General features: G+C 31.1%; 1 protein-coding gene across 2 annotated transcripts; it reads left to right on the forward strand.

Annotated features, from left to right (window-relative positions):
- Positions 1–4199: 4199 nt before the first annotated feature.
- On the forward strand, positions 4200–9550 carry LOC131025287 (carbonic anhydrase 2-like). 2 transcript variants are annotated; one of them, XM_057954994.1, is made up of 9 exons: positions 4200–4457; positions 5095–5160; positions 6712–6773; positions 6933–7094; positions 7873–7921; positions 8146–8262; positions 8402–8455; positions 8548–8633; positions 9175–9550. In XM_057954994.1, exons 2-9 carry the CDS (start codon positions 5107–5109, stop codon positions 9446–9448), a joined length of 858 nt encoding a protein of 285 aa, XP_057810977.1. In that variant the 5' UTR covers positions 4200–4457; positions 5095–5106; the 3' UTR covers positions 9449–9550. The 2 variants fall into 2 exon arrangements, with proteins under 2 accessions (XP_057810977.1, XP_057810978.1); XM_057954995.1 differs by lacking the exons at positions 4200–4457; positions 5095–5160 and adding an exon at positions 6369–6512.
- Positions 9551–13072: the final 3522 nt, after the last annotated feature.

The raw sequence follows: 13072 nt of genomic DNA on the forward strand, positions 1-13072 counted from the left end.
ATTATTCACTACCATGAACCTGAGACTTGTCATGACTTTGTTACTGGCATTATGAAGACTGGTCTTTGGATTTGGCAATGTTTCTGCTGTTGCTGTGCTCAGGATAGGCATGATTTGGTAAACGAACACCCCGAGAAGGACGCACTCATTGACGATGCTGTGGAGAATGAAGAAAACAATCCGGCAACCAGCGTTTGAAGCTTCAATTTATTTCGATTTATGTTTTAAGAGTTGTTTTAAGAGATTATGTGATTTTCAATTTTTTTGCGGAAGACTTCACTAATTGTAGATTCTAAATAAAAGATTATCTACATACTAGTATAAAATAAAAATGCAACTCCTTGCCACTATGAACGTCTTTAATTGTGAGGTTAGAAATATGAGTGTTCCCATTTGCATCATCATAAATACAATATTTTACATGATGATGCAAATGGAAACACTCATATTTCTAACCTCACAATTAAAGACTAGAGCTATCAAAATGGGCCGAAATGGGCCCATTTTGACAACTCTGCATGTAGATAATCTTTTATTTAGAATCTACAATTAGTGAAGTCTTCCGCAAAAAATAAATATGGATTCCTGAATATCTATATTTTTTTTCTTAATATATGTGTCTATGCCTCAAACAACTTACATTATGAATTATCAGTATCTGTGCATTATTGATGCCTCGTCTTATTGAGGAATTCGATTAAATCATTATCTGGGTTGATCTTTTTGCATGTGAAGTTTTCCTGGTAATCTAATGGTACACAGAATCTAGAGCGTACTTCGTCATAGTCTTTCTTGATGATAAGTGTAGATAATCACTATCTTAATCAACTTACGAAAGTTCTCAAAAAAAAAAAAAATCAACTTCAGAAAGATCTTCATTGAGCAAAATTTTGCAAAGTTAGCTAGTTGAATATGGTAACTGATTAATGAAATATAAACCTCTAAATATTGATGATAACATAGCAAATTGTAAAACTATCGTTACTGATTATTTATCTTCACTTGACTTGTTTTTCCATAAATATTTAAGTATTCTTTTATTCAGATTCTCAATTGCAAAATTTAATAAAAATTCAATGTGAAGAATGAGAATTTAAGATAAATATAGTAATAGAGAATGATGAAAATGTCATTGATCCGCAGCAGCAATTAGCGGCGGCGAGGCGGGCGGCGGCATCAGCAGCACTGTTGGCATTGCCACAAAGATACTTAAATAAAATATGTAAATATAGGATGTAGAATACGTAAAAGAGCGAAGCCTCCTCGAGCGGAAAGCTAGGGAAGCGCCAGCCATGGAAAGCTGCCACAACGACGCTGGCGACGGTGGCCGACGCGTTGAGCGCAAGCCTAACTGTTTGCCACAACGCAAAACCAACTATGCGCCAACGATTCTCTTGCAGTATTATGAAGAGGAAAGAGTCGAGCCATAAACCGTGGCAAATCAATGACGCCAAGAACAGGACCACCACCAAAAGGCCTCTAACAACATGAAGAATCTAGCATATAGAAAATAATATCGAAAATAACATAATAAACCAAAAACAAATAGGAGCAAGTATCCGCAACTGCACACATGCATCACAAAATTAACATGCATCATTCATCTCTTCAAAAGGAAAATTTACGTACAGTAGATTGGTGATGACGATCAGGCTCCATACTTGAATACTTGAATGATGAGAGATCTGGTCGAGAATTAATGATGAGAGATCGTTATATATATATATATATATATATATATATATATATATATATATATATATATATATAGGGAATAGTTAAAATAAGAGCATTTCTTAAGATATAAAATAAGAATCATTTTCAGCCCTTAGATCATCAAGATCTACGGTTGATTCGTAATCATGTTGGATGGATTTATGGTCCTGAGTTCGAATCCCAAAGGTAGCAAAATATTATTTTTCATAATTCATACATTTATACAGCGAATTCATACGTTTTCTACATAAAATTCATACATTAAAAATTGTTCTTATTTCTTATTTTAAGATGTGCTCTCACGGTAGCCCACCCCTATATATATATATATATATAGGGGGCCGCTCCAATGAGACCCCCTAATTTTAGTGAGATCTAGGGCACGATCTGATGCGTTTATTTTATCAATCCTATGGCTGATATTGTATCTGGAGGGTGATTTTTTTTCACAGGGTTCGAATCCTGGAGGGAGCAGAATATTTTAAATTTTGTTATTCATCAGCATATAATGCATTGTTCATCAGTATATACGGCCTTGTTCATCAGTATATATGTCTTATTCATTACGAATTTTTTAAATTTTATTTTTCATCAGTATATACATCTTGTTCATTAGATATACGTTTTGTTCATTAGTATTATATGTCTTATTCATTGTCCTAGTGTTTCACGAAAATTATGGGGTCTCACTGGAGCGCGCCCCTATATATATATATATATATATATATATATATATATATATATATATAAGGTATCTTATTACTTCTAGAGTTCTAGTCCTACTCAGTCACAAACATATAATAAGCTTAATTTTATATTATATGCTCTCTACAAATTAAATCGACTCCTAGTACTCCTGCTCAAACATATAAATTAACTTTTATGTATAGGAATATGATATATGTTACATATAATTAATATATTAATTTTTGGCTTCTTAGACTTCCGAACTTCTAAATAATGATCATCATCATAAGTTAGACCAACATCATATCAGGTGAATTTCCGACTGCCAACTAAGCTCTAATTTCGGCGAATGTCAAACTCAGGTGAAAATTGCAACAAAAATATAAATTCATATACTTTTTTGACTTAATTAAGTTCATATGAAAATTACAATTTTTTTCAAAGTTCGAGTATTTTTTGGCCATAAATAAACTAAATATGAATTAATATTTTAATACATAGTATATCAGTAAATATCATTTTGAAACCTTATATACGTGAACGTATCCTTATCCTAGTCCTAAAAGGATAAATATAAGTAAAACATATTTTTAAGAATGAATCAACAATTCAAAATCAATAATTATATATATATATTAGATTTAAATATACATAAAAAAAATACAATAAAATATTGGCGTTTGGGTGTGTGTTGAGTGAAAATGCAAGTGTTTCAACACGTAATATTTTTTTCTAACTGTTATTTAGTATTTGCTCCATTTACAAATACTAATATATATTTATGTAAAAAAATTATATGAACTTGTTACTATCTATGGACGAAGGGAGTAATACGTAACAAGAGTATATGAGGTGCATTTAGTAAGTCATCATTGTAAAATAATACCATAATTATACAAAAAAAGTAACTCTAAATATCATAATAACTATAAAATAGTCATAGGAGTAAGGATTGATTAAGATCGAAATGAGGTTAATGGTGAGAAGTCGAAATGAGTAATGAGTTCAGTTTGAAGCTATGGGATTTGATCGAGAAACGAAAAGTTTGCTGCAAATTACATCTTGGATCATATGCATGCGTTTTTTTATATTTATTTGAATTAATATATAATTGATTATTTGGATTAATCAATTCAAAGTTAGGGTATGTAATATTTTTAAATTTCAATTTTTAGTGATAAATATCAGCTAGGGTTCATAATATAATAATATTCTTTATTTTTACAACAAAGAATTACTCCCTCCGTCCCACAAATCTTGAGTTAATTCATTTCGGCACGGGAATTAAGGAAATACTAGTACTTAGTGTGTTAAGTGTGGTAGAGGAAAGGTAAATAAAGGAGAATTTTTTTGCCAAAAAAGGAAATGACTCAAGATTCGTGGGACGGATGGAATACTATAAAATAGACAAAATTAAAAGTCGTACACAATAAATTGTGGGACAGAGGATCCCATCCGATGTCAAAGCTATGGGTTAAACTTGTATCGCCATTGCCCTTTCAAAAAGATAAGATTTCAAATTACGCGTGTTTTAAATTTCATCGATAAGCAAAATTCGCTCAATTTCTAGCCACCATATATCATATATTGTTGTGACATAATAGGATTATAGAACACAATGAAACCGAAAACGTAAAGAAGACACAGATATACGTGATTCACCAATTATTCACGAATCTATAATTTTTATCGTATACGTTATGGAGTCTTGTGAGATTCTGTGGCCCAAAAGTAATGTTAAACTAGAGAGAGAGAGAGGTTATGTATTCTCTCACTAAACAAATAGTGACCATACAAAGCCACTCTTCAAATCACATAGCTATCCAATTTCATCCACACCTCAGCACTGAGACACAATCCCAATCCTATTATCATTTTTGTCTCTTAATAAAATAATATAATGTACAATCTTCAAAGCACACGACACCACCAAAACATTCTCTTACTTTGTTCACTATAAGGCTGCAAGAAACTATATAGCTTCTACATATTTATGTTAAAACCATTTTTCTCAGCTCATCACACAAAAGAGAAGCAACCAAGAAGATTCTTAGGTACTTATTTCTACTTTTATTTTTCGATTTAGTCACCTACTTCACTTTTCTTTTCTTTCCTTTTTCTTTTATTTTAATTTTATGAATAGCCGCAGTCGCTACTTTCGATGCGCATTGTTGGAAATTTGGCGTTGGGCGAAACCATAACTATATATGATGTTTCATTTGAATTTAACATAAATCAATCATAGATATAGAATCTACCTTTCAAGTAGATAACTCTTGAATATTTACTTGTTCTAATTCAATTTCGAATGAATGAGCAATTAATATACGAAGATTATACATTGCCTTCAGTGTACACTTAATAAACTCACATTCATGTGCAATAACACTCACACGTACTTTACTTTATTAATACACTCGATGCTTATAATATTTTTTTGTGCATGAGGTAGTTTTAATTTTTTTTAAGTATAGCATATTTTTTTAATGTATAGAAAGGTTTACATATCAAAACCAGTAATTGTAGTATATGGGAATTCAATTTTTTCTCAAGTACTACTTAAACTATTGAGTTACTATTTGATGCATTTCCAACCGAAAATAAGATATTTTTATAAAGTTAAAGAGAAATGACGCATTGCTACATTATTTTTTATTGAAATATGAATATTAATTATTTAATTTTGTGCAGAGAGAGATTGAAATGGCTGCAAAATTGAAGAAATGCATGATGCTATGCTGCACCCGCAAACCTGTGGTAATTAATCAGCCCACCTAATATGGGCCTATATGGGCCTCCGGCCCACTTTCTTATTCTCAACTTTTACTACCATTTTAATTTATTTATTTTTAAAATTATATCATTAATTTGGGAAAAAAACAAAAGATAAAAAGAAATGAATCCGAATTATTTATTTAGTTAAGCAACTCAAAAGTCAATGACGGATAGAGTCTACTTCTGACTTTCTTTATTAGTAAAATTCTAGTACACAATATTTATAAAGACAAATAAAAATACTTTCTACAAAAACTTTATCTCTAAATTATTAATACTAATAATGTAATAGAAAAACACTGTCCAGTCACATTCTATGAGCTAGCCAAAGGCTAACTGAATTATTACATGTACACTTCATTTGACTTTATCCAAACGCCCACCAATCAAGAATTGGTTTACACGTGTAAATATAGTTAATTAGTACATTCAACCGACACCACTAAAATTATTTAATGATCTTATTTTTTTAATGAAAAAACACACTAACCGAATTTCAAATTTAATGAGTCCTTTATTTAAAATATATGGTCCATCTTCCCCCCACCGACGATCCATTTTCCATTTATTAAATCATCTACCTCACACATTAAATATTTGGTTGCACACCCAAATAGAATATTTTTTTTTATAAAAAGGATATTTGTAGTAAAATATATGAACTTTCAACTAATTCTAATGTTTTTCGTAACTTTTATTTTTTTTAAAAAATACATTATTTTTCGATTTTTTTTTCCCACGAGTTTGAAATGCTCCTAATTAAATAGAGACTGATTTTAGGACTTTTGACTTAATTTTTTTTTTTTAATATTTAAACATGAAGGATTTTCAATTTACATATATATCCACTTTATTATGTCACCTTTATTATCTCTCACGCTTAGATATCAGAAAAATATATATTAAAAGTCATAAACTCAGCTTCTAATTGTGAGCATTTCATACCCATGGAAAAAAAATTAAAATGTGATGTACCTTTTTCCTGTTTTAAAGATTATGGAAAAAACGAAAATTTATTGATATTCGTGTATTTTATGGTAAATATCTCAAAAATAATTGAAACAAAATAAAATAAACAATAGTCCAAGACCGCGTACCAAGAGTCACGCAGCGAAACAAATAAAAATTGATGTCATTTGTCACGCGGCTTTCCAAATTTATAATAGCTAGTCAACCATATTAATTTGGAGAGTTTATATATATATATATATATATATGCATATGTATATTAGAAATAAATAAATATAACAAGAACAAAACACAAACCTGCAATTCAGACAGATATCTCTCACTACTACAGCTTTAATTTGTTTTAGCAGAGGATTCTTCAAAAGGTCAGCCGTTGCTCTAAAATCACTAAAATTTATTGTTTTATACAACAATTTTTCCCTTTTTTTTTTCTTTATTTGGAAAGTCTACTATTTCCCTTCTTTTTTCGTGTGTTTATAGAAAAAAAAATAAAAAAGAAATCAGTGAAAAAATGATTAATTTTCGTGGTAATTAATCTATGAAAAAATTATGGGAATTTTGCAGAAAGAGGAAATGACGAAGGAGACATGCGACGAAGCCATTGCCGCTCTCCAGAAGCTTCTTAGGCATGATTTTTTTTTTCTTCCATTATTTTGTGATATTAATTTCTGCTCCTTTTGATCTCTGAGGTTTTAACGTAGACTTATTAATTAATATCTATGATTTATTTTGTGCTGTTTTACTTTTTATTTGACAAATTTTTGCTGCGTTTTCTTTTACTGCAGCGAGAAAGGCGAGCTGAAGGCGGCCGCCGCCGCGAAGGTGCGGCAGTTGACGGCGGAATTGGCGGGCGCGCGGCGTCAGAATGCGGCGGTTAAGTCGGTTTCCGACCCGGTGGAGGAGAGGATCCGGGCCGGGTTCGATCACTTCAAAAAAGAGAAATACGAGTAAGTATTATATCTATAAATTATTCGGATATTCTTTGGAATTTTGATTGTTGTTTCCTTATTTTTATTTTATTTATTACTAGAAAATTTCGTGGATTTTTATCGTGTCGATGAAATCATAAAAGTAAAAAGAGAGGCGGTGCATCGATTTTAATTTTATTTTAATTATGATTAATAAATAAATTTTGAAATTAATGAATCATAACTAAATTTACTTTAACCAGGGGAATTGATATTGAGTTATTCAAAATTTTGTAACTATTCAACTTCTATTTTACTATATATATAATTTTTCCTTTTTTAAGTTGTCATATTTTCATCCTTTAATTGTTAAAAATATACAAAATGAAAATCACTATACTCAAATTTCCTTTGCCTAATTTTCTTTAGGTTGCCTAATTTCTCTTCTTTATTTCCTTTTTTGTTTCTAGGCAATAATTGAAATTTATCCTATATATATGAAATTGTTTGAGAAATTAATAATGGCCACTCTACAATGTCTAAAAAGTCTTTAACAATCAAATATTTTGTACCCAATTTCCCTTTCATCCCACGATTGAAAAAAAAAAAAAAAGCCTATCCGAAAAAGCAATGTCACTTGTGCTCCTCTATGAATTAAAATAATGCTAGTGCATAAATATCATTCAATAATAATATGTTGCACTAGGCAATGAATTTCAAGATAATCTTATTTCTAAAGTTGCATTCAATATTTAATTTAAATTGGATAGTTTGAACCGCGCGATTATCATTTATATGCATATTTTTTTGCTTGTAGGAAGGATCCTGCCTTGTACTCGAAGCTAGCCATTGGCCAATCCCCAAAGGTAATAAATATATCACCAAAAATATTAAATTTTATTCGAGCTAGTATTCATTTCCTCTGTAACACAAAAGAAAAAACAATGGAATAATTGAAGTTGAAAATTTCTGGTGATAAGAGGTGCTCAAAATCGAAAATTTCCAACGAAATAATAAAACATAAGATAAAAAAAAAAATGTACAATATTCTTCAAAAATTGAATTTAATTATGAGTTTAATTACATGCAGTTTTTGGTATTTGCATGCTCGGATTCCCGAGTTTGCCCTTCACATATCCTAAATTTCCAACCAGGGGAGGCATTTGTTGTCCGAAATATAGCTAATATGGTTCCACCCTTTGATAAGGTAACACAATTTTTTTTTAAAATTTTAATATTATTTAATATAAATCCTGTTTATATTAATAGAGTTAAATTTATGTAATTAATTATAGGTATTTAAGATTTTTGTCTGTATGTTATCTTGATCTTTAAAATCTGTACAGACAAAATATTCAGGAGTTGGGGCCACCATTGAATATGCAGTACTACACCTCAAGGTGACTAATGATATTAATTAGTATCTCAATTGAGTTTTATTAATTAATTGTTTATTTTTCTGTAAAAAATAATTATAATTATGAACATATAGGTGGAGAATATTTTGGTTATTGGTCACAGCTGCTGTGGAGGCATCAAGGGCCTCATGTCCATTCCTAGTGATGGCACAACAAAAAGGTTTGTGTATTTTCTCTTTTCACTAATATTAAATATTAATGTGGGCTAGATGATTAAAAATAAAAAAATAGCTGCGTCTAAATATACAATTTTTTTACATAATTTTGATTTGTACATAAATTAAAAATATTGTCTTCAAGTACACGAATTTTCAATTGTTCTGATTTTTCATACGATTCTCAATTTTCGACGAACTATATTATTATGACTAATATTGCCTTGAACATCCATGATCCAACTACATTGTCTAGTACATCATTTATTTAAGTCATATATATAGATATTTCAGACGTCCACCCCAAAATTATTTTCTGGTCAATTGACAACCACGTGCAAAATCAGAACAATCGAAAGTTCACGTATTTAGAGACATAATTTTTAATTCATGTGCAAAACCAAAATTAATTTAGTGAATGTTCATGTATTTGGTGCAATTATTCCAAACTAATATAAAAAGCCCACATTCTACATTTATTTTAGTTATATATGGTGAACTTCTTCATATTAAATATTCACATTTTCCCCCCTAAATTATGAGCAGTGATTTCATCGAAGATTGGGTGAAGATTGGCAAGAATGCCAAGGCTCGAGTTGAAACAGAATGCAAGAATTTAAACTTCGAAGAGAAATGCAGCAAACTAGAGAGGGAAGCTGTGAATATATCACTTGGGAATTTGTTGAGCTATCCATTTGTGAAGGAAGCTGTTGTGAAGAAAACCCTAATGGTGAAGGGAGCACATTATGATTTTGTGAAGCCCTCTTTTGAGCTTTGGGACCTAGACTCTAGATTGTCTCCTTCCATTACATTTCGATGATCGTGTTGTGAAATAACTTTTGTTGAGTTTGATATATTTTGATTGTGTAAAAATCTTGAATAATTTCACATGATATATATGAGTTATCTATACTATAATTTATCCACTTTAGCAACACATCAAGGTAAAGAACAATGTTGTTTTTGTGTGCAACCATAAAACGCAAAAATTTGGGTACTACAATCGGGTGTATCGTACAATCGGATTGACCCACATCCATAATAATGTTATTTATAAGGTTCGGGTCAAGATACGGATTCAGATCAGGGTGCGAGTCAAGGTTTAAATGAGGATGCAATCCGATTGTACGGTACACTCAGTTGTACCCAGTACCACCTCATCATAAAATAAGAGTTGGCAATTTAACTTGTGGTAATTAAGGATAAATGAAACTTGAAGTAATTAACTATTTCCTCCGTTCCACCTTCATACTTCCTTATTCATTTTTGAGATGTCTTAGTATATAATTCACTTTCTAAATTACTTTAGCATTAAATTTATTTTTTACTAAAATAACCTTATTTAAATACAGTCAAACATAAAATACAAGGGCAAAAATTGAATAATTACCTCTAGCTTGTATTTTTCAAGTAATACTAATTGTATTTTCTTAATATATGTGAAAAACTAAAGCGGATTATTATGGTGGGGTGGAGGGAGTATTATAAATATATTTCATCCCTCTTTTCATTGTGAGACACTCACATAAAACAAACACCATCAATACAATTCATGAATTACACGATATGACACATAAGAGCTATTCTCTACATATCTCAAAAAACTAACTTTTCTTTCTAAACTTATTTTAAATAATTCAAGTTATACCTTATAAATTACCTACACTTTAATACATGTGTCCAAAAGAAGCGTGACATTTTAAATGTGAAGGAGTGAGTAACATTTTTTGAGATAAAATAATTTCATCTGTCAAATGGGCCGGCCGGCCCAACCCACCGGGCCAATGGGAGAAATCGGATCAATAGGGCCCAGTCGGCCCAATGCAACTCTTTTTCTTTTTTATACAACAATTGAGCAGTTGACAGATTTTTTCTAAAGATATAAGAATATTCTGATTTTCTAAACTAGAAGAAGTGCTTTCTTATTGTAATATTTCATTATGGTTACTACATATGTGTATAATTAAACAGAAATTGAAGCCATAATTTAAAACTGAATTACAATGATCAAACTATAGAATTTAAGTTGTCAAGACATCCAAATCATGCCACAGAGAGCTCGTTATGACAATGCTCTGTTTCTTCAACCGCATTTTGTTTACATCAAATTTCATGAGTTTATACCTTTTTTGTTACTTGATTCATCATGACCTTATCATCCCCTTATATTTTCAGCTTGAGAAAAAGAGCATTTCAAAGAGAAAACTTTACAACAATGAATGCATAAACACAAAGGAAAAATGAACTCAATCAAGTTTCAATTTAATAAAAATGAGAATACAAACCGAAGATATTCAGTTCTTCTAAATACATTGCACAAGAGAGCCCTCTCTCTCTTCCTCTTCTCTCTCAAAATCTTGCTCTTCTTAGTCCAAAGAAAGAAAAAGAAAATTCCTCCTCTCTTCGTCTTCCGCAGAGTCCATCCATGGCCAACTCCACACCTAAATTTTGCAAGTATTTGTTTGAACTACATCGCAAATTTGTAATTCCTTTCCCTTTCTTTTTCTATTCTTCATCTTTTTCTTTTTCTTTTTGGGTTTGATAATGTTGTACGATGCATGTAGGGATTGTCTCAAGCTTTCACGGAAAAGTACGGCGAAATCTTACCGGAAGAAGACGAGCTCAGAATCAGCAGCGGCGCTACATGGAATGTAAGGGTGGAGAAACTCGAAGAAGACGGCGGTTACTTCTTCACGAGAGGATGGACCAAATTCTCTCGAGACACGGGGGCTTCAGATCTCCGACATGTTCACCTTTTCCTACTCGGGAAACTCCGCATTCGACGTCTCGGTGTATTCGTTCGCGCAATTAACTTCCCAAACAAAGACAGGTAATTCACATCCTTCCCCAAGCCCGCGAACGAATACACGGAGATGTCGAACGCGGAGTTTCCCGAGTAGGAAAAGGTGAGCTTGTCGGAGATCTGAAGCCCCGTGTCTCGAGAGAATTTGGTCCATCCTCTCGTGAAGAAGTAACCGCCGTCTTCTTCGAGTTTCTCCACCCTTACATTCCATGTAGCGCCGTTGCCGATTCTGAGCTCGACTTCTTCCGGTAAGATTTCGCCGTACTTTTCCGTGAAAGCTTGAGGCAATCCCTACATGCATCGTACAACATTATCAAACCCAAAAAATAAATAATAAAGTGAAGAAGTGAAAGAGAAAGGAATTACGAATTTGCTATATAGCTCAAACAAATTCTTTCAAACTTTAGGTGTGGAGTTGGCCATTGATAGATTATGCAGAAGACTTAGTAGAAGAAGAGAAGGGGGATTTTCTTTTTCTTTCTTCAGAGTAAGAAGAGAAATTATCACCAGATTTTGAAAGAGAAGAGGAAGATATAGAGAGAGAGGGCTCTGCAAATTAATGTTACACGTTATAAGAAGCAGAAGCAGAAGGAAAACCAAAATAAAGTTTTATGCTATTTTTGTGAAAGTCTGCAGATGATTCCCATAGCTCTTTTTCTGATGCTCCTTGGTTGCTTGCAGCAGCTTCCCTCTTTCACATGAAGTGAAGTCTGATGCCATTTTCAAGTTTTTGAAATTGGTATTTATCCATTTTTAATTTATTTATTTTATGTTGTCATTTTCCAGTTGTTATTATCAGTAGATTAAAGAGACCAGCGGCTCAATACATTTTTTTTATTATTATATATTTCTATTTTGTAATTTACTGTTGTCTTAGTCGATGACTATTTTTTCTCAGTTAAATTTTTAGTTTAAATTGAATTTGTCTTACTTCGAAGTTCGATGCAATTATAATTACCAATTTAAACATCTTTTCTCTCCTTATAAAATGGGTTCCATTTTTTTATTTTTATTTTTATATCTCACTAGTTAGTGACATGTCGAAATTCGACGGGGTCTATTAAAATATAAATGTATGAAATTATTAATGTATTTTTTGTTTCATGAATTTTTTGCACTAAAATAAAAAATTTAATGAAATTGTTTAAAAATAAAAAATCATAATATTTATTTGAAATTGACCGACTTAATTTAAATATCTTATGAAATTTATATGTAAGCAGAGTTTTGATTCAAAAAATATTAAAAGAGAAATTGAAACAATTATTTGAAACGTAACTATATTATATGTCTGTAGTTTGAACCAGTAATTAAAAAAAATAAGAAAAGAATAAATTAGATAATATCACTAATGACTGAACTTTAAAAGTTTGAATAAATTATTAAATTTGCAATTACTTCATAATCTATCGAAAATTTTATCATACACCACGTTAGTTGTTGCGTCTTGCGCAGGACCTCTTTTTTTAGTGACTTTTGAGATTGCCGCGTAGAGTTGTCCATAACTAAAAATAGGTTTCGACAGGTATAATCCTACATTTGAAAGAGTTTATCCATGACTTTTATTTATTGTCGACATAGCAAAACAAACACTCATAGAGAATTGTCTTCTCTGGAACCGAATTGGAAATTTAGTGAGTT

Source organism: Salvia miltiorrhiza, chromosome 5 (assembly GCF_028751815.1).
Source record: "Salvia miltiorrhiza cultivar Shanhuang (shh) chromosome 5, IMPLAD_Smil_shh, whole genome shotgun sequence".
In the NCBI taxonomy this organism is placed as follows: domain Eukaryota; kingdom Viridiplantae; phylum Streptophyta; class Magnoliopsida; order Lamiales; family Lamiaceae; genus Salvia; species Salvia miltiorrhiza.